This window comes from Melanostigma gelatinosum (genome assembly GCF_949748355.1).
Source record: "Melanostigma gelatinosum genome assembly, chromosome: 1".
NCBI classification, from domain to species: Eukaryota; Metazoa; Chordata; class Actinopteri; order Perciformes; family Zoarcidae; genus Melanostigma; species Melanostigma gelatinosum.
Genome location: NC_136634.1, coordinates 14,779,489 through 14,800,757, shown reverse-complemented (window position 1 = coordinate 14,800,757; position 21,269 = coordinate 14,779,489). Strand labels below are relative to the sequence as shown.

At 40.8% G+C, this 21,269-nt stretch overlaps 1 protein-coding gene across 2 annotated transcripts; it reads left to right on the top strand.

Annotated features, from left to right (window-relative positions):
* The first annotated feature begins 2,942 nt into the window (after positions 1-2,942).
* rfx4 (regulatory factor X, 4) lies at positions 2,943-20,309 on the top strand. Of its 2 annotated transcripts, none has more exons than XM_079269809.1 (18): positions 2,943-3,087; positions 5,396-5,482; positions 5,679-5,739; positions 8,762-8,885; positions 10,203-10,264; positions 10,721-10,934; positions 11,412-11,489; positions 11,655-11,818; positions 12,536-12,636; positions 12,744-12,802; positions 12,911-13,055; positions 13,408-13,502; positions 14,017-14,134; positions 15,476-15,595; positions 15,901-16,062; positions 16,213-16,333; positions 16,418-16,553; positions 19,208-20,309. In XM_079269809.1, the coding sequence occupies exons 1-18, from the start codon at positions 3,045-3,047 to the stop codon at positions 19,478-19,480; spliced, it is 2,163 nt and encodes a 720-aa protein (XP_079125935.1). In that variant the 5' UTR covers positions 2,943-3,044; the 3' UTR covers positions 19,481-20,309. The 2 variants fall into 2 exon arrangements, with proteins under 2 accessions (XP_079125935.1, XP_079125934.1); XM_079269808.1 differs by having other exon boundaries at positions 16,174-16,333.
* Positions 20,310-21,269: the final 960 nt, after the last annotated feature.

Sequence of the window (21,269 nt, the reverse complement as noted above, 5' to 3'; positions counted from 1 at the left end):
GGTTACTTTTAACTCAGCATTTCCTGTTTGATTACAAATATTTAAATAGATGCTTTTTGAAAAATGCTCTCAAATTTAAATACAACTTCAATTCATAAATAACCTGAGAGGCAAAACAGCAATACGAACACTTTGACTTCTTTTTCTTTTGTTTCTTAGAAGATAAAACCTTTGGGTTTGCATGTTTTAATACTACAAATTACGAATTAATCCTAAAAAACACATAGTTAAATGTGTTTTCTTACCCTTCAGGCACCCACTGGCTTTCAAATCAGAGAACTGAAACTTTCTTGAGCTACAGGCAGCAAAGAGGTTGTCTTGTGACGCCCCGCTTCTAATCCAGCCTCAGATCTTCCTCACATGTGACTTTTGTCTGCTTCTCTTCTTTACTCTGTCTAATGCAAATTGCCAAAAAAAGCAATCCCTAAAAACAAAGGAAATCACTGTTTGGTGGTAAAGCAGCTGAAGGCACAAACTCAAAGTAAATGTTTTTGGGGTCAGTTAAGATGCTGTTCATGTGCTGATCAAACTGTTATTTTGTTAAAAATCCTCATCAATTCTGTTCGGCTGAACCGTATCAATGTCAACAGTGAAAAAACAAATAATTGTATTTTCTTTTTGTCAACATAGAAAATATAAATTGACCTCACTGAATATTGAAAAATCTGATGATGGTGAGAAGACACACCTACATCTTCTGGATCATAAAGAGATGCACAAATACACTAAAATGCACAACTTATGGTCAAATGTCAAACTATGGTTGAAGTTTGTTGTCATAGTTATGAAATAAATGTAAATATATTTTCTGATATTGACTGATTCATGTAATGATTTAACCAGCAAATGGAAGTAATGTGTTCCACTATAATGCACGACATAAGAAAACAAAAATTTGAGTACCTCATTATTTTCATTGACATTTAATCTGGTGATTCTTTTCTGGATTTATTGATTGGTCATTAGGTCTGTTTCAGAAAGCACAAGACAATTTAATCAAATGTCTCATGTTAGCTGACCACAAGTCCTAAACTAAAGATATTCAGTTGACTGTAGAGGAACGAACACAACGGAAACATTTGAGATGCTCAAACCTTTAAAAATTGTATTTGCTTCCTGATTAAGTCCATTATAAACTAATTGGATGCTCATTAAACCATCAGAAGACATTCTGTTTTGTTTGTATTTACAACCTGAGGTTGTTTTAGTTTCACTGAAGACAGTTAAGGACAACTCTCGTGTATATTCCATGTGATGAGCAGACGGCTGGGTGTTCAGTGAGGACAAATGGAAATATGCAGAACGAAAGAGGAAGAGTCGTTCGGTTTCCTCTTTTAAATTGAAGCCCTAACACCACCAACATGTAGTACGTAGCGTAACCATACCCCCCACTCACACACACACACACACAACTCAATTGGGGCCTTTTCACTGAACAAAAGCAGTACACATCCGTTTGTGCGGGCAGTCTGTGAGAATAGGACGGGTGGAAGAGGCTCTTTTGGTGGCTGCACCTGTCCTATTTTATGAGGCTCTAATAAGCAGATAACAGGATGGAAAAAAGGGACGTCGTCCACTGAGGGAGATACAGACTCCACCCTCTCCTTATTTGACTGAAATTAATTAGATCCTCCTTTGAGGTCACGGCTCTGCAGTAGCCACCATGCAGACCTTGAGATAGTGTGCCGTTAATGAGTTGTTAAAGTACATGTCTTGTTTAATCTGAAGCTTTGCAGACAAGTCAACATGAATAAAATGTTATGATGATGCTGTTTTTGCTTCTTTGTTTTATATTTCCAACTTCCTTTTTAACCTTTCATTCATATCCAGCAGCTTCTTTCTTCCCACATGAGTGTGAATGGATGCACAGACCTGCTCCAACAAAGTATGGCCCTGTGCACCGTGTCCCATGTGATGTTGCTGCCCCCCTGTCCCACACGTGCTCCCAGGTATCTGCACGGTGTCCGTCGGTGAGTAGCAGCAGTGGGGCCCCACGCCTGCGCACTGGTGGAGAAAGTCCTCCTTTGCTATCCATGGTGTGGGGAGTAATTCAGCCATAATCCGCCTTTCTCTTCTCCCCTCTTCTTTCCCCTCTCCTCTCCCCCTCTCCTGTGGTTCCATTCATATTCTAATCACAGCTTTCGCTTCTCCAGCTCTCAGGCACTCCATCAGAGCCCTCCCAGCCTCGGGCTTTGCACTTTTACTTCCCCCCCTTTGTGACCGTTCCCTCTTCTCAGAGGCACACCAAAAATAAGGTTGCACAAGGGTGCGAAAGAGTGAGCGAAAAACAGGTGAGAAATCCACCAAAAAACATTCACACTGGATTTTTTGCATGTTTGAATGTGTGTCTGAGCGTACAATATGTCAAATCTGTGACAAAGTTGCCACAAAGATGCTTTCATGGCGGAGTGAGGTGATAAGTAGACTAAATGCGGCAACAAGTGTCCGTGGGATGAGAAATGGGAGTTAAAATGAGAAGCAAAGGCAGGAGCGGAGGTTGTGTCGGGATGTATGTTTATATGGAGCTCTGGGGTGTATAAAAACGTATTAAATGCCATAATGGGAGACGGGGAGGCCACAGTGTTAGGACTGCGTAGATCTAAGCCTCTTTTTTTTTCGTTGGGAGGGAGCTTTTCTTATTCAAAACAGCCCCACAAAAGACTTCCAGTGAGCCTTGCCACATCCCCATCTGACTTGGGGCCATTCATCAGCCTTCCAAGCCTATCAATGACATGTCCCCATCAGGGCTCCTATAAAATCAGCCCCTTTCCCATGAAACATCAGCAAACATTTTGACGGGTCTGGCTTTCCCCCCGCTGGATTTCTGGAGTCTCTACCCCCCTTTCCTCCCTTATTCCCACCTCCCCCCCCCTTCTCCTCCGCCAACACCACCCCTCTCCGGGCGAACCTCAGATCCTCAACATCTCCTTTGACGGGCAGTGGTCACGGAAACACTGAGCGAGACAAGGGGAGAGCCGCCGAGGAGGGGGAAACGTGCACTAAGCCATTTTCTTGGAGGAACCAGTGTCGTTGATGGGAAGAGGATGCATTGCGGGCTGCTGGAGGAGCCTGATATGGATTCCACAGGTCAGTCCTGTTAATCTCTGCTCGCTTTGCTTTGTCTGGATGTGTTGAGAGAACCAGCTTCTGTTCAGAAACATTGTGTGAGCTTCTGAATCTGCTGCTGCTCTGGAAGTCTCAAACTTTCTCTTCAGTCGTACAGAGGCAGTGTCTGGATGCTCGGTTGTTCATTTTATTTGTTTTTTTAACCTTTTGATCACTTATTTAATTTTTTAATTTCTGAAGTTATTTATAAGTGTGTGTTGTTGGTCGTGCACATTGATGAGGAGTGCTGTTATGTCATAAGTGTGTCACTTACTGACAGAAAGCAGGGGAATAGCCTTTGAATATTTTCATTATTGGCTCGGTCAAGTAGCTTCTTGCTGTTTTCAGAAAAAACAAAAAGTAAAATTCTGGATTCATCTTTAGCAGAGAAGAAATGACAAAAGAAAGTGCACATCATGGTGGCCTTTAAAGTATTATGCATCTTCACTCAACAATTTTTTCTGTTTAATTTTCGTCCAAAATTGGAAAACTAAAGCTTTTATTCAACTAAACAAATCATGCAACAGTTATTTTTATCACAATTTTTAAAAATGAGTAAATATGATTGACAGAATTAAATCATTGGTTGAAGAATATAAATTAATTTCTTGGTGGTGTGCAGGTGCAGCAGGGCAGACTAGTTCAGCCCTGCGTGTGTGTAAATAAATGAGTGTTGATCAAATTTAATCCAATTATTTAGATCCCCAATTTATCTGTTCCTGTGGCAAATGAAGCTTGAGATCTGAGCCTCTGTGGAGAATTAGCTTCACTTCAGTGGATTCACTTTTTCGTTTCCAGTTTTTTATTTATTTTTTGTTAAAACAGAAGCAAATGCTGTCGGGCAAATAATGAGACGTGTCAGAAAGCCGTCAGTGACACCGATGTCCTCTTATTCAGAGTTCAGATTCACATTCACAGGCAGTTTTTATTTTGATTGTGCAACAAGCATTTTAATTGACATGTAGAGTATTATAAATCAGGTGGCAATATTAAAGGTGATGATAATCACAATCACAGCAATTGAGACCATTAAAGAGCTTCTCATGATGATATTCTCTAGCGTGGAGAAGTCCTTCCACGTCGGTTCAGAGGGCCGTGTGTTCGTGCAGCGGTGACGGGACTCTTAACTGCAGTCGGACGTTTTCTATCAACACGTGACAAACATGGAGGTGTAGATTCCTCATCGAGCCTGTAGACTTTTAAAACTTTTGATTATGTGTGACCTCCTCTCAATCCCCTCATGTGCTGCACCAACAGCTCGTCCTGCCAAAAGTCTGTCCTAGCAACAGCTGCTATGGGGATTGTTGTCAGATGACATGCAGGAAAAACATTTTAAAGAAATATTTAGCTGAGTTTTATTTTGTTAAGGTACTAGTTTAGACCTTTTTTTACTTCGGTAGTTTTGACTGCTCATTTGTATTTTAGGGTCCATCAAGTCTTCAACAGATTTAATGGAAAAATGTTTTACTTTTTATTCCATTGCTCTGCTTAGTGGGTAATTTAGTGGCTCGTGGAGAAGATTTAGCTATTGTTAAAAAAAAACACAATTTAAACTCAGAAAACGAACAAGATGAATAATAACAATAATGTGCAGTGTCTTTTCCTTAATTACATTCATCAAATACTAAATACCTTTCTTGAAAGAGGAATTTTAAATGGATTTCCACTCTACGTATCAGGCTGTATCTACATGAAAGCTTTGGTGTTTTGCTGCTGCTCGGTCCCGGAAAGCACACATGTTGAGCTATTTCTGAGTAGAAATTAAAGCAGCACAATGGCCTCCATTCCACCAGAATGCTTCAGTAATGTGCACAGGCTCTTTTAAGCGAGTGTGTACGCTCGTCGTCTCCTGGGAACAATGCTGGATTCCTGCCGCCCTGGTGAAAACAGCTCAAATAGAGCCATGGCTGCATCGCTGCCCATACAATCGATTGTAGTCAGCTCGCCTTGTCACATTAGGGACATTTAAAGTGTCCTGTGTGGGCAGTGATTTTCACTGTTTATGTAAATACAGCTTCGGCTCTATTCTGCTTCAGGACAAAATTTGTTCACTGTCAGAAAGTGAGTTTTTAAATGAACAGTTTCCATTTAAATGAATACAAAGAAATTGACCCAAACTGCTACAAACGTATGTTTTAGCTAAAAGATAATTAAAAGGCCCACGGTTACATATTTTTTAAAAATCATATTATTTTGACCAGATTTAAATAATCTTTCTGAGTTGTACTAAAAGGCGTCATATTCCAGTTTGTCCGGCTCTGTGATCTGTGATCCATCATGTCTTTTGTAGAGAGTTGGATTGAAAGATGCCTCAACGAGAGTGAGAGCAAGCGATATTCCAGTCACACGTCTCTGGGGAACATGTCCAACGATGAACGTAAGCAGGCGAACACTGTTACACTAAACCTACTGACTCAACTGTTGTTAAACATCATTTATCAATCTTACAGTTAATGGGTTTAGTTCAATAAATGTAATTTAACAGTTTTTCAAAAAGTTTAGGTTTTGCCCTTTGAGTCGGTTGTATAAACTTAGTTTTGCCCCTAAAATCCACAATGTGTTGTATGTTACAGATGAAGAAAAAGAAAACAACAGAGCCTCCAAACCGCATTCGACACCGGCTACTCTGGAATGGTAAGTTATCTTCAATATATTTGTATGTTGTATTTTTCTTTTGTCTAATCAAATGCAAGTATTGTGAATAATGTAAAAAACGATGTTGCCAGTCTTCTAAAAAAAAAAAAAAGCCATAATTATTAGTAACCCACTCGCCGAATATATCAAGTCTACAATTTCCAATTTATCGGTTCACATTTGATGTGAAAATTGCATTTATTTGAATAGTTTTACATGACACACACAGATGAACACCACATTCTCTACACACCGGTTACATTTCTGGTCTTATTACAAGATTCACATTACGTGCCGTTGAGCCACAAACACAGACATAAGTGACGACATGTTTATTTTTTCCCTTTTGTTTGAACAAATTTTGTATTTTAACAACATGTATGATAATTTGAGTTCAAATTTTAGGCTTGCATCTGACCATGATAAACTGATCAGATAAGAGTTCATGTTTTATTTGTCCTCCCGGGGAAGTTTGATTTTGACTCCATAATGCTGTTGAACAATAGAGACATCGAACACAGACAGATTAAAAAGTGGTGCAGCTTCGACATGCAACAGATCTTTCATATCCTTCGCATGTATAAAATTCAAACCCCACACATGCCTCTAGTTGTAAAGTGCCTGCCTATTGCAGAGCTCCGTGACCAATGACCCCATTTACTTAAGCATTCAACACGATCTTAAATGAATATTTATACTGATTTAAGCTGCGCTGTGGGGGACTGAAACCCAGTGTGAGGAACATTAGTTGGGTCAATGTATTTTATTTTTTTATCGAGAAGCATTACAGACATAAATGATAATGTCATTGTCCTCTGTAATAATTTCACCGTGCATATGGAGACTTTTTTTGTTTCTAGGGAAATCTACAACAAAATGTACTTACATTTTAGCACAATGTAAGAACAGTAAAAGTAACCATAGTTATGAGTTTGTGATTGATTTTTGTTGGTTTTCATTGTTCATCCAGGAAGAACATGTTTGGTCACATGACTGTTTGGCCACAATTTGCATTTGATTGTCAGAGAAGTTACTAAAAGTAGCTTTATATATTTAAACCAGAGCAGCACAGAACATTAGTGAAAATGCAGTTATCTCTAAATAAAGTTGAACGGCTGTTATTTCACTGAAAATGAAATGGCCGTAATTATTTTATGAATGTGATTCCGACGACAGCTTTCTGAGTCAAAGGAAATGTAAGTCGGGTCATGGAGATCATTTCCCACGGTTCACTGAGACAATACAGTCACGGCTCGTAAAACGACAGGAGCGGGCTCTCACAGTAGCCATATAAATCCTACAAGAATAATGTTCAATACAAGAGGCTTGATTTAGGACTGAGAGATAAGGTTACAGAAGCTCAGAAAGTCAAATAAGTCAACATTATAAGTGGGTACAAGCTAAATACATGTGATAACAACTGAAGGAATTAACAGAGAATTCGTCAGTGAAATATATATTATATATTTTAGTAATGATGCAGGGTCAATGGCGTCAGGATTGAATATGTAGTTTGTTGAGTCTGTGCAGGTCATTCTGGACCTCACACCTCTTTATTATCAATCTGTTGCTCATTTAAACATCAGATTTCTGTTCAGACCGTCAGAGAAGTGACCTGGTACAAACTGCACAGGATGGTTTCCGCTGTCGATTTATTAGTGAAGGAGTTAAACCAAACAATTGGAAAACAAATGTTTTCACTCATTTTAAAATATACACTAGTTTTCAAATATGGCTGCCACGTCATCGTCATCAATAACACTTACAGACCTATTAGAACATTTTTTTTCCTCATTGGTAAAAATCGAATTACCTTAATATCTAAATGTCCCACAAAACAGGTGAAATAGTACCACAAACAGGAAACGTTGTGTTGACATGGTTAATACCACATCAGAAATCACTGGTAATGATGCTGGTGTACCTCAAGGCTCAGATTTGGGTCCATTCTTATTTAGTTATTTGACCTTTTGTTGATACTTGTAAGTTGTACACATTGTGATTATATATGTGTGAATGCTTTTATTAGCAAACTATGATATACAATCTGATGATTTATTGGCAGCAAAGAGGCTTTAGGTTAAATACAAACGTAAAGCAATGCAGCACTGACATGCTAACGGGTTATCAAGTTACAAAGGGCTTTACAGTAAAAACATAAGAATAAAAAGTAAATTATTACAAAACATGAAACTTTAAGCAGGATCAAATGATTAAAAACAATTACAAGAAACAGACACTGACAAATACAGAGAGCTGTGTTTTGATTTTTGGTAATGCTAATCAATTATATAGTTACATGACATATGACGTGCACCGGAAACCATTTACTGAGTCTTTTCCACACATAAACGACTTTAACCAAGTGGACTCAGTAATGCAAGATTAGACTAAAACCAACACAACCCTTATACAGGAACTGAAAACAGATCAGAAGCTAAACAAATCAGATCAATGTAAAACTAATGTAATACAACCACTTATGTTGGGAAAATTACACAAAACTGCAGGTGGAGTGCTTGGTAGCCAAGTGGTGACACGCATTCCTTATCACTGCAACAACTCCCCCTCCAGAACACATCAAACATTTTGCGCTGCCTGGAATTTATCATACTTTTTACAGTGTGGCTGTTAATTAGACAAGATCGCATACTATCATCGGGGAAATGATCTTTTTGATTTTTGGTCTGTTACACACGTACATATTCCCCCAAGAGCAGTTGTTAATGTCTGTGTGATTGTGCAATCAGTGGTATCTGTGATGTCATGCTTAGTGTCGGGTAAATGTGACACATGTGGAGTTGTGTGCTGCAGTACACGTGTGGATTGATTGACACTTTAGCATCACATAGTTTAATATGATCAAATAGTTACTTATTTCACTACATGTATTAGTGTCGCTGACATGAATGTAAGCAGGCGTCCTAAAAATGGCCGACTTAAATTACTGCCCATTTTTCCCTTTATGTCACAACCATATTCGATTTTTTTGTGCACTGATAATTCCCATGATCATCCACAGGCTAGAAGAGAACTATGAGATAGCTGAAGGTGTGTGTATCCCCCGAAGTGCCCTCTACATGCATTACCTAGACTTCAGTGAAAAGCATGACACACAGCCTGTGAACGCAGCCAGCTTCGGAAAGGTAAGAATCAAACATCAGCGGAAATGAAGGTTAAACAGTCTGGCAACTTATCGTTCCCTCCAGAATCCAGTTTAACTCAAAATCATTTTGAATTATCTTGAAAACGCATGCAAGCCATGAACTACATCTGTAGTCTTTTTAGAGTTTAGATATACATTCATACATGCAGGGTAAGTTTAAAGTAACCAGAGCAAAATGACTCAACGGGAGAAGATACAACAGCAACATGTGGATGATGTATGAAAGCAATGATCTCATGCACTAAATCAGCATTAGTCTGACCATTTCATGCCTGGGCTGGGGTTTGTTTTTGGCTGCTGTTGAAGTAATATCAAATGCAGCTCAGTGTGAAGCGAGCAAAGCTCTGCGGCCGTTCACTGAACACATAATCTAGAGCCAAAGGAGATGTACTTTCGCCTGTTCCCACAACCCCAAGAACTTCCTCAGCCTTCCTACCCCCAGCCATCCCCTGTACCCTGGACTCCGGCCCCAACCCCCAACCCGGCCCACCCCCCCACTCCCACCCCTCCGCAGCTCCTGTCGGAAGATATTGAAAAAGAGAAGGGGCCTGGATTAATGTGTAATTAAAGGAAATTTGGAAGGGTGAGATGTTGCGGAATGTTAGATCAGTGGCTGGAGCAGTGTGGGGTGTCCTTTAGGAAGGCTTCATTGATTCAGGACAAAAAAACGAGAGAGGGCCCGGACTGCCTCCCTGTCTGCTCATTTATCAAGCGGGGCCTGACAGAAACTTCACAGCTTGGCCTCTTTTTTCATCCCACACAATGGAGAGCTACACTGTTTGCTAAAGTTTCTGCACCAGGAGTTGGACCAAGGAGCCAATCTCTTTGGACAAAAAGAGAGGAAAGGAAGAAGGAGGGAGTGGAGAGGAGAAAGAGAGTGAGAAGAAGAGAGGATGGGCGGGTGGATATATGAGGGGAGACTGTTGATATAGGACAAAAAAAAGTAATACCCCTGGATGTCATAAATGGATGGCTCTCAAAGCTTTTTTTCCCCCCTCACAGACCTCCCTGTGAAAACAGCTATGAGACTTTCGTGTTGTTGTTGAATTGACAAACTTTATGAAACATTTCCCCATTTTTTTCCTCACACTTATACACACAAGTTAATACTTTATAAAGAACGTATTTGGTAGCTCGTGTCACCTGTTTACATGTCCTTTTCCTCTTCCTCTTTACTCAAATGAATTACTATGAAATGCTGATGTATACATTATATAATAACACTCCCCGAAAAGTTCAACCTCTCAGTCTTTAGTGCCAGAACACTGACTAATGTTTTCTCTCCTACACTGAACAGATCATAAGGCAACAGTTTCCAGCGTTAACGACCAGAAGACTTGGGACAAGAGGGCAGTCTAAGTAAGTTGGTTTGGTTTATTCTTTCGTGAACTACCTACATGTTACACACATAGTCACAAACCCTCTCCCCCCAAAAAACCCAAACAAAACAAAAAAATATGGAGTATGGACATGCAGAAAGAGAGTCGACTAAATGAAACAACCTTTAAACAACATATAACACGAACAAGATTCAAGCACGAATCACTGAAAGTTAAAACAACATATTTCCATTGTGGTCGATATAGTCTGATAGTAGTAAACATCTGACTACATATACCTTTCAATAAGATCATTCTGTTCTTCCAAACTATATAAACAAAACGCAAAATCAGAGGAAAAACATGTTAAAATCTGATTCAACTAACTTTTTAAGCAATGCTTTTATAAACTGTGTTTGAAGTTTTGCTTTTGCAGTTGTCTATCGCTGTAGTTTTAGGTCTTTGTACTTAAAAGATGTCCCTCTGCTCTCCTCAGGTACCACTACTACGGCATAGCCGTGAAGGAGACCTCTCAGTATTATGATGTGATGTACTCCAAAAAGGGAGCGGCGTGGGTGAACGAGACAGGGAAGAAAGAGGTCACGAAGCAGACAGTGGCGTATTCACCGCGCTCCAAACTGGGAACGCTCCTGCCAGAGTTTCCAAATGTCAAAGACCTAAATTTGCCCGCCAGCCTGCCAGAAGAGAGGGTAAACAGGAGTTTTAAAAGTCCATCCTTCCAGCCACCCCCCTTCCCACCTCTCCCTGCCATCTCACCATCTCTGCGCCCCCTCTGGCTCCAGCCTTTTATCTGCCTGGGACCTTCACTGGGTTTGCATTTAGAGAAGGACCTTGAGGATTTATATGCTGGCTCTTCACTAACTCTTAATCTTTTGGGGGAGATAATAAGATCTAGCAATGGACAAAGGACAGGCACTAGCTGTCCGGCTTTTAAAGAGGGGCCATGATTTTAAATGGTTTGTGTTTTGCTGATCTCTAAAGCTCGTTTTATTATATTTCTCCGCTCCTGCCTAGACCTGTAACATGTATTTATTGGTTCACATGCTTCTTACAAGATTTATTCTCTTGTTTTTGTACCACTTTGTTTTTTTTTACTTTCCCCAAAAAGAGAGAAAAAGCAGTTACGTTGTGATGCAATTAGGTTCATACTCTGTTGTTTCCCACAGGTGTCAACCTTCATCATGATGTACAGAACGCACTGTCAAAGGATACTGGACACTGTTATCCGAGCCAACTTTGACGAGGCAAGTTTCTTTTCTTTCAGACCATTTTACAGATCCAATTCTGTTTCACCAAACTAAATGTTTGATTGCATGTAACTAGCTCCTATCGCTTTTAAAATGTAAAACAAATAACTTTTATTTCCTGTGACATTGAATGGTGTGTGTGTGTCTGTGTGGTACTTTCAGGTCCAAAGCTTCTTGCTGCACTTCTGGCAGGGCATGCCGTCCCACATGCTGCCTGTCCTCGGCTCCAACACCGTGGTAAACATAGTCGGGGTTTGCGACTCCATCCTCTACAAGGCCATCTCTGGGGTGCTGATGCCCACCGTCCTGCAAGCACTGCCTGACAGGTGAGCACCCGTTGTCCCCTTCGCTCTTAGAATGAATGAATCGATACCGTTGTCTTATCTGTTGTTGCTGAGATTACATGGGATGCCATGTTTTGTTTATTGCATTGATGGTACAACAGGTGTTTGTTTTGCAGTGTGAATTCAAGCTGCTACATTATAAACAGCATCGTTATATTTTGCAGTTCCGCTGCATGTTTTGCATGATGATCTGCATGAACATCAGTGAGGTTCACTCTAATTAAAAAGAATAAGTGAAAGGTTTTGCTTTGGTCTGGATGTTTAAGCACAATTAAAATGTAGCTTTTATTTATTGTAATTTAAATGTCAGACTGAAATGATGGGTCAACTTCTCAGTCAGTTGACAAAGTCTGCTTATCGTCGTATAGTTTAACAGGCAAAAACGCCATCATTTATCTGGTTCCAGCTTCCCAAATAAACCATTTGCTTCTTTTCTGTCAAATACGAAAGTATGAATATCTTGTTTGTGTAGAAATTCATTTTCGTGCTTAGAAACAGTCATTTTGATCCACTTACTTCAGATTGAGGTTGCTCCGCCAATAATGCTCAGTTGCTCACTAATTTAAAGACCTCACTTTTTTATACATTTTTTAGACTGAAAGATTGATTGTTTAATAGGATGAATGGTAATTCTAAATGGTGTCTAATGTAATTATGTTCCTCAAGTAATTATGTTCCTGTTTTCTTTTATCCACACAGTTTGACTCAGGTTATTCGAAAATTTGCCAAACAGCTTGATGAGTGGCTCAAAATAGCACTTCACGACCTTCCTGAAAACCTGAGGAATATCAAATTTGAATGTAGGTATAAAATCCACATCTCATATCTTGAAAATTGCTATTTATAAACAGAAAGTTTAAATGATGACACTCACAGGACTAACCGTATTTTTGTTTTTTGTTTCCAGTATCCAGGAGATTTTCTCAGATTCTAAAGCGCCAAACATCATTAAACCATCTATGTCAGGTGCCTATCCTGGTCTGAATGTTTTTTTAATAAAATCCATATGAACAAACACAGCTGATAAGGGATATGGGTATGCTCTTGCAATATTGTCGATTTATCTGTCCCCAGGCGTCCCGGACTGTGATAAACAGCACCGACATCACCTTTCAAATGCTGGAGGACTGGAGGAATGTGGACTTGAACAGCATCACCAAGCAGACACTTTACACCATGGAGGACTCACAAGAGGAGCACAGGCAGCTTATTATCCACTGTAAGTCCTTGCTTTTAAACTGATTCCACTCAAACACACCCAGCCAGACGGAGAGTTACACTTTACTGCCACGCAAACGACACGACGAGGGACAATCATTCCCACGACCAGCCGAGTCAAAGCATTAATGATGGAGACCAAGAGGTTAAACAAGTTCACACTCCTCTCAAACACCCTGCGGAGCATCTCCAATTCACTCCAGTCTCACTCCTCCGAATCAGTCCCGACGGGATCAGAGGTCACCGATACGTAGCATTTGTCGCATAATAATTTGCATTCATATCTTTAAGTTTTTTTAGTTTTCAAGTGATGTAAAGTACAATGTAACCTGACGTTCTCCCTCCTGTCTCAGTGTATCAGGAGTTTGACCGTCTATTGGAGGAGCAGTCTCCAATCGAGGCGTACATCGAGTGGCTGGACTTGATGGTGGATCGCTGTGTCGTCAAGGTCAGACAGCATTTACTTTCTTTGAGTCATTTCCAGAAAACTAGGTCTTTAAACCTATAAATATGTGTATTTTGTTCATTTTTCACTGATAAAAATTGACGTATTTTCTATGTTAGATGCTGAGAGGTGATTTTAACGAAATGTTTCAAGTGTTTGCGCAGCAGAAGTCTTGATAAAAATACACCTGCGGCTGAAAGGGACTCGCCTCTGCGTGTCTTTCTCACACAGAGGCACTTGCGTTGCAATCCTCTCAGTTAATGATGTCTTCAAGCTTCCCATTTGCGTCCATCATGTGCCAGATATTGGCTTGTAAAATTTGGTCGCCCTGGTAACGTCTTGGACTGCCCAGACAATAGTTCAATAGGAGGGCGTGTCTCTGGGGGCAAATTAAATAGTTGACTTGTTGACATGTTTTTCGTTCCTGAGGGTTAAGCCCCAATGTGGACCCAGGGGTTAATTCTACGCCGGCATCCCGACCCTTCCCCCTCTTTTCACATGGAAATGTTCTCTCTAGGTGGCAGGGAAGAGGCCCGGGTGCCTGAAGAAGGTGGCCCAACAGTTCCTGCTGATGTGGTCGTGTTTTGGTACCAGAGTCATCCGGGATATGACCCTCCACAGCGCGCCCAGCTTTGGTGAGCTGCTCATGCTTTGTCATCATTCCTTAATGCAACAGACAGCCGGAAATACACAACTTTGACGGTGCTTCACGGGATTTATTGTGTCATGCACATACAAGGGTCCACAGATACCATTGTAGTGGTGAAACATGTGTCAGATAAAAACACAACTTCTTACATTGCAAATATAAAATTAAAAGCTCCTTTCCGAACTTACAACTCCAGCTTTTTATTATCATCCATCCAGAAGAACTCATCATCAAGTGTAGCCCTTAAATACCAATATAATGAGAGAAACAACATGAAATAGACTTCAAATCACATCATTTAAACCTGATTGTTTCTGTAGCTATAGCTGAGCTAACTGTGCACACTATGACTTTTTGTTGAATCCTGCTTCACATTCGGCAGAAGTTTGTTGTTTTCCGCATGAGGAATAATTTGCGCTGAGCATAATGAATAATACACACAAAAAATAAATCATACCAAAATATAGATTTTGCCGTCCTTAATCCAGAGATGTTCATGTGAAATGTCCCAGTTAACGATATTCCAGTGAGCTGCGGTTCAGACATCTGCCATTGATGTCCATATCACCACTGAACTGAAAACTGGTGTACGTTTATAAGCTGCATACACGGTTCAGTGCAACCAAATAACCATTTCTCGTAAAATGGCCACTTTGATAGATTGTTGTGCACCCCCCAAGGTTTGCAATAAGTGAAGAGTTGTAAAGATGAAAGAAAAGAAAATGGCGTCTCTTTCCTCTACTTGTGTCCTTTGGCCCTGTCTGTGAATATCAAAGACACAGCTGGTTGCAGTGTTTTGATAAAACAGGTCTCTGTGCACAAACAGCTCATTAACAAAAGCCTCCCCTCCCCTCTCTTGATGTGTTTGCCTGTCTTTTCCATTTTATAACCGGTCAGTGTTACAACCCGCTCCCTTGAATAGCCACAAGTGTTTATTGTGCGCACGGCGGCAAACAGCGACCCGCACAATGACACAATTGTGACACTCCCTCACATGCCACGGTCTCATCTTCCGGGCGACCCCGGGGTCAGCTGACATATTTCTGGCACTGACTCTGCACACGGAAACAAGCGCGCTCGCTTCTTTTTAATAACAGCGGCCCTCCTGTCAGTCTGCAGGATGTGATGTCATCACCCTCGCTTTAGAAATCCTTCAGTCTTCACGGTCATCATCCTTATGTCCCTAACCATAAACACAAATAGCCCTTTGGTTTTTCTCCACATAACCAAGTCTCACTGTCAGCATGCGCTTCCACACAATAACTTCCATATCACCTCTGAGTTTTCTTTATCGGTAAAGAACTCTTCCTGTCCTATCCGTACGCAGGGTCCTTCCACCTGATCCACCTCATGTTTGATGATTATGTGCTTTACCTGCTGGAGTCCCTGCACTGCCAGGAGAGATCCAACGACCTCATGAAGGCCATGAAGGTAGAGGGCAGCACAGGTAAGACCGCTACCTGGAGGTCTAATCAGTAAATAACGACAGAACAGCTGAAAAATGTCTTGTGTAGCAGTAGGAGGTTTCCAAGAATTAAGTACTGTTGTTTCTTTTAATCGTTAAATCCCAAACATTCAGTTCCAGCTCAGGAATTGTGAAGATTTGCTAAATAGCTTTGGTTTTGGACTGCTTTTCTTCACTTGTATACATTCAGGTACAACTGACAAAGAGTTCAACCCTTTCGAACACAACTGCATATTTTCTTACTGTAGTAGATTGTGTAATGGTCTGTCCTCTCGTTACACCTTCAGCAGAGAGAGAGGAGGAATTCCCGCTGACAGAAACCACCCCGACCTCCCCGTCTCCAGGATCTTACTCTCCCGCTCGGTCAGTCCACTCTGTGGCCGTTTCCTCGGCCAGCTCCCCCACAGCAGCCGTGTCCCCGGAGTACACCGGAGTCACCCCCACCACAGGTTAGACAGGCCTCACAGGTCACACAGACATCCTAAATAAGCAGAAGTCTCACTGCACATAGTTTCTTTGAGCCAACACATTCTCTTTGTGTCCATATATGTGTCTACCAGGCGCTGTTCAGTCATATACCTGGTCCCTTACATACACAGTGACAACAGCCGGCGGCTCCACTCCAGAGGCCGGACAGCAGCTGTCCTGTATGAGTAACAGCGCTCCGGTCCCACCACCATCCGCCACCCCCCGGATGCCTGTCTACAGAGAGGAGCATGGGTAATTATGATTTTGGTATTAAGATTCATTTTCTTTTTGTTGGAGAAGTTCTTTGATGGGTTTTCTACCACCTCCATATTCTAGGTATACTGGGAGCTACAACTATGGCAGCTATGCCAACCAGCATCCTCACTCCATCCAGAGCCAGTATCCCAGTCTGGCCCACGAGCCGGCGATCACAGCCCCCCTCCACTATTCCGCCTACCGGTCATCTGCACAGGTCAGTCCCAGTCAAGCACTGAGGTTTGATAGCATTTTAAATCTATGTAAATCAATTAAGGAATGTTCTAAGTGAATGTGGATCAGTTTGAGTCTTCCATCCAAAATTGTACATGTTTAAACATACAGAGGTATTATCCACACAAATGTACTTAAACATTCAAAAGTTAAAATAATCTCTCTGCAAAATGAACCCTTTTCAGAGTAGTATGTGTTATAATGCGTGTTAGCATTATTTATACATGAAATACATAACTTATGATTTGTAATTTAAAGTTGCAGTTGGTCGAGGTGGACCAAGTTTCTACTTACTGTCGGGTGGTTTCATCTATAACAGTTCATCATATTTTATAAGGTCATCTATTTTCTATGTAAAATCTTAATCTGCAACATAACGAGTTCTATGTAACTGGAGTCAAACGTTCAATATTTACCTCTGAAATATAGATAAGTATCAAGGCAAGGCAAGTTTATTTGTATCGCACATTTCAACAACAAGGTAATTCAAAGTGCTTCACATAAAACCATTAAAAGCATCAAAACATAAGGCAAAAGAAAAGGAGATTTAAAAACAATTAAAGAAACAGTGTAAGAAATAAAATTCAGCAGTAAAATGCAGAAATGCAGGAAATTGATTAATATATGAATTGAACGTGGTTCAATTAAAGGCAGCAGCAAACAGAAAGGTCTTCAATCTTGATTTAAATGAGCTGAGGGTCTCAGCAGACCTGCAGCTTTCTGGGACTTTGTTCCAGATATGTGGAGCAGAAAAACTGAACGCTGCTTCTCCATGTTTAGTTCTGACTCTGGGAACAGAAAGTAGACCGGTCCCAGACGACCTGAGGGGTCAGGATGGTTCATAAGGTAGCAGCAGATCAGAGATGTGTGTGCCTAAACTGTAACTTAACTGTATGCAGCCACAATACAGAGCTGTGTGCCATGTTGGTTATTTACATTGGAAGAAGTAGTAGAAGAAGAAGCAGCACGTGTTCATTAATGTGCCCAGAAAGAGAGCATCAATAGGTAGCACACAGTTAACAGGCTGTGTGTGAGATGCTTGAAGCACGTCTTGGTACACTTTGCAGCAAAGTAAGTAGAAGACTGAAGATTTGAATTCGAGGAAAAAAATGGTTGTTAGGATGTGACGGAGTCACTGATGTTCCAGCTTGTCTAGCGACTGGTGTGCGTTTACTCTTTTGATGGTAATTTCCTGTCAAGGGCCCTCCAGCCTCTTCTGCCTTTATAGTGGGAGGAGATCAGCTGGGCCTCAGCGCTCGCAGTGTTTCTAAAAGTCCCCGAATCACCCTCTCCACACAGCGGAAGCAGACAGTGAAAGGTGGCTTGGCCGGGGCCAAGAGGGGCCCTGCTCTGTTACTCCTCTTTCCAGCTCTCAATAGTCTCTTCATCTGTTTGAGCCAGTGGCCACAGAGCAGGGCAAGGGGGCGTTTATTAAAATATTGTTATTCAATGGTCTCTTTTCTGCTTGTGAACAAGAGGCAGCTGAGCCGTCTGTTTTGCTCTCTGACCTGCACTGACTGTCTTTTTCCATCCCTCATAATGGAATCGACTGTCGTGTTTATATTTAGTGAGAAAAGGGAAATAGGGTCCTACTTCCTACTTTTTTTTTTAAAGCCCGTCTGAGCTTAAATCGGGCACAATGCCTGCGCTTTGTCCGTGTGAGAGGTTGTGGACGGAGCTGCGACGAACACAAAACCTCGTCGGATCCCCATCTGTCCAAAATATTTTTGTCAACGGGCAGATTTAGTCAGAGCTGTTTGGGTTCAGTCACCATAGGCAACACAAATAACACAGGAAAACCACTGATGTCTAATTTTCTTAAGTGACTTAATTTTCTATTTCGACCATTGCGGTCCATCTTGTGAAGCAATTTCCCCTGACAGGAAATTACCATCGGCAGGGTCAGCTCACACAATACACCGCTACAGGTCTAACGCAGTATCACATGTGATATCAGGAGGACGCCGAGGTCACCTCCTCTGTACAGTTCAGATACTACAATTAAAAAGTTACACATGGTGGGTATTTTATATCAGCTGATTGAGAACTGTCCTTAACAGTATTTAATCAGCATGTTAGGGTTTGATTACTTTTAACCCAATTAGTCAAGAAATGATTCAGTGTTTCTCCAACTGTTTATTCCTTGCAGCATTTTTTATCTTAATTCAAGGAATAGTTTGATATTTTGGGAAATGCACTTGTTTGCTTTTTTTTTGCCAACAGTTAGATTCATGAAAGATTGATACCACTATCTTAATATAAGGCTATAGCCAGCAGCTGATTAGCTTAGCATAAATACTGGAGACAATATAACATATTACTTGATTAGTTAGGCAAGTCACAAAAAATGAATCTGAAACTATTGTGATACCTGATTAATCGGTTGAGTCACTTTTCAAGAAAAATACCAAATATTTAACGGTTCTGCCTTCTAAATGCTCTGATTTTATGCTTTTCTTTTTGTTATATGATAGTAAACTGAATATATTTAGATTTTTGGCACAATAGAGACAACAATCAGCAGATTAATTGGCTATGAAAATAAACGTTTTTTGAGGTTTTACTGTAAATTTGAAGCTTCTCTCAATAGTTGACATTGCTGCATCACCATAACTTCTTTCCTCTTCCCTTCCTCAGTACCAGCTCAACGGCCAGATGTCTCGAATGGAGCCTTGCTTGATGGGCAGCACTCCCCGGTTACACCCTGCACCCGTTGCCCCCCGGTGGCCAGATGTGTCGCCAGCTAACACCTGTTACACCAGCCCACCTATGCATTCATCCCGCTACGCCACCTCTGGGGACCTATACTCTCCCCTGGGCCCACGCAGGAACTCAGAGTACGAACACTCGCAGCATTTCCCCGGCTTTGCCTACATCAACGGAGAGGCCACCACGGGCTGGGCAAAATAAACAATGCTCTGGACACCTGTGTAAAAGCTCCAGGCCTGCCAAACTGGTGGATGCAAAGTCTCTGAACACTTCCAATCAAGTACATGAAAACGGAGGAGCAGAGAGTACATAGTAATAGGAATCATGGTATGGACGTACTGACAATTTAAAAAGTCTCCGAATCACTGGTGATTGTGATGTAACTTGTGCAGAGGTTTATTAAAATAGATGTTGTTGCTCACTGCTGGAGGAAAGAATTCAAATCATCGAGAATGAACTTGCAGCAAAAATCATTTTAGGAGTGCAATGCTGCTGCCAAGCTGTGCCTTTTGTTTTAAGGAATGTACACCTCTGTTTCCCTCGTCAGTCTCACAAGTCAGCAGATCATCCCACCGACCCTCAGTTTTGTCAGTGGCTGGCGGATCAGGGTGCTGTAAGCCTTCACTGACACCAGTACAATCTCAGCGACACCGCTGTCTCCTCTTGTTGCTCAGCATTGTGCAGCATCTTGTCATGAACTCGCTGCAGCCGCTTTGTTTGCTGCAGGATGTGGATGAACTGTACTGCCTTAAAGTTCTTCTGGGACACCAGTTACATACAGTGGCACAAAGCCAAAACACAAGACAGATATAAAGTCCTTGATCGGTGTGTTAAGGTGTCTCCATCTTGATAGTTTTTTAAATCATTGAATGCAGTGACTCAAAAACAGCTGTGCGTGTGTATTCTGTTGCAAGATTTTTTGCTGTTTTACTGTGACTATATATACATATATATAAATATATATATATATATATATATATATATATATATATAGTATGTATTTTCTGTAACTTTGTAACATGGTGTATCCTTTATTTTCTATGTTACAATTGGTACTTTGTTCTCTGTTTTGTATGGTAAGTGAAAGACGCATTAACCTAGGGTTGTGTGTTTTATAATGCACTCAAAGCTACTGAGGACCTATTACCCTATGGGTATTTATAAAAAGGGAAATTATCAAAGTGTACAGTAACATGAAGTCTAGTCACTTTTCTGTAAATAAAAGCACTGGAAACCGTCTGTGGTGACAATTTAAAGTCTTTGTCAACTTGTCTTCCTTTTTCAACACTGTCTTTATTCTTTCTGTGTCAAAGTCCTCAAATCATGCACAGATATGTCCAAATACTAACACAATTTAACTCAACATATTATTGTATCTATTCAATATTCATAATCAATGTAGGCACTGGAGCAAAGTCTGCTCATTGATTGATTAAAAACTGCTCTTTCGTTACTTTCTATGTGGTAAAAGTTTTTATTAGAATTATTTAAGGTGGATTTCTTTAATTTGTTAAATAGATTGACTTTATACCTACTGACATGTGTTCCTTCTGAAAATGTATCACTCCACGTTTGCCGTTAATCGAATCTCCAGTTTATGTTTTGTAAAACAGAAAATGTTCTGAAGTAGTCTGAGCTTATTGTTACTTCTCTCTCCATGCGGTGACAACACAGTGGGGGGTTGGGCCAGTCACACAAGAGCCACACTGCAGAAAGAATTACATTTCTATTGAGAGAATGTCCTGGTGTGCCGGGGTCATTGTACCTCAGTCCCGTAACCTTTGACCTCTGACCCCTGCAGAGATTTGTTTTTATTGGAACATAGATCCTCAGTGTTTCGTCTCCAAAATCCTGCAGGATTCTCAGCCGAGACTTTGAATTCACAAAAACCTATTAAGAACAGAAAAAATGGCAACTCACTGTTGTGGTTTAATCATCTGACCTGAGTGTCAATATCAATATCTGCTTTAGATTTCAGAGAAAGATTGGT

Coding starts and splice junctions, on each gene's coding strand:
- rfx4 (XM_079269808.1), top strand. CDS start 3,045: ATGCATTGCGGGCTGCTGGAGGAGCCTGATATGGATTCCACAG. Junction 10,935..11,411: donor CCAGCCTGCCAGAAGAGAGG/GTAAACAGGAGT, acceptor TGTTTCCCACAG/GTGTCAACCTTCATCATGAT. Junction 13,503..14,016: donor TGGATCGCTGTGTCGTCAAG/GTCAGACAGCAT, acceptor TGTTCTCTCTAG/GTGGCAGGGAAGAGGCCCGG.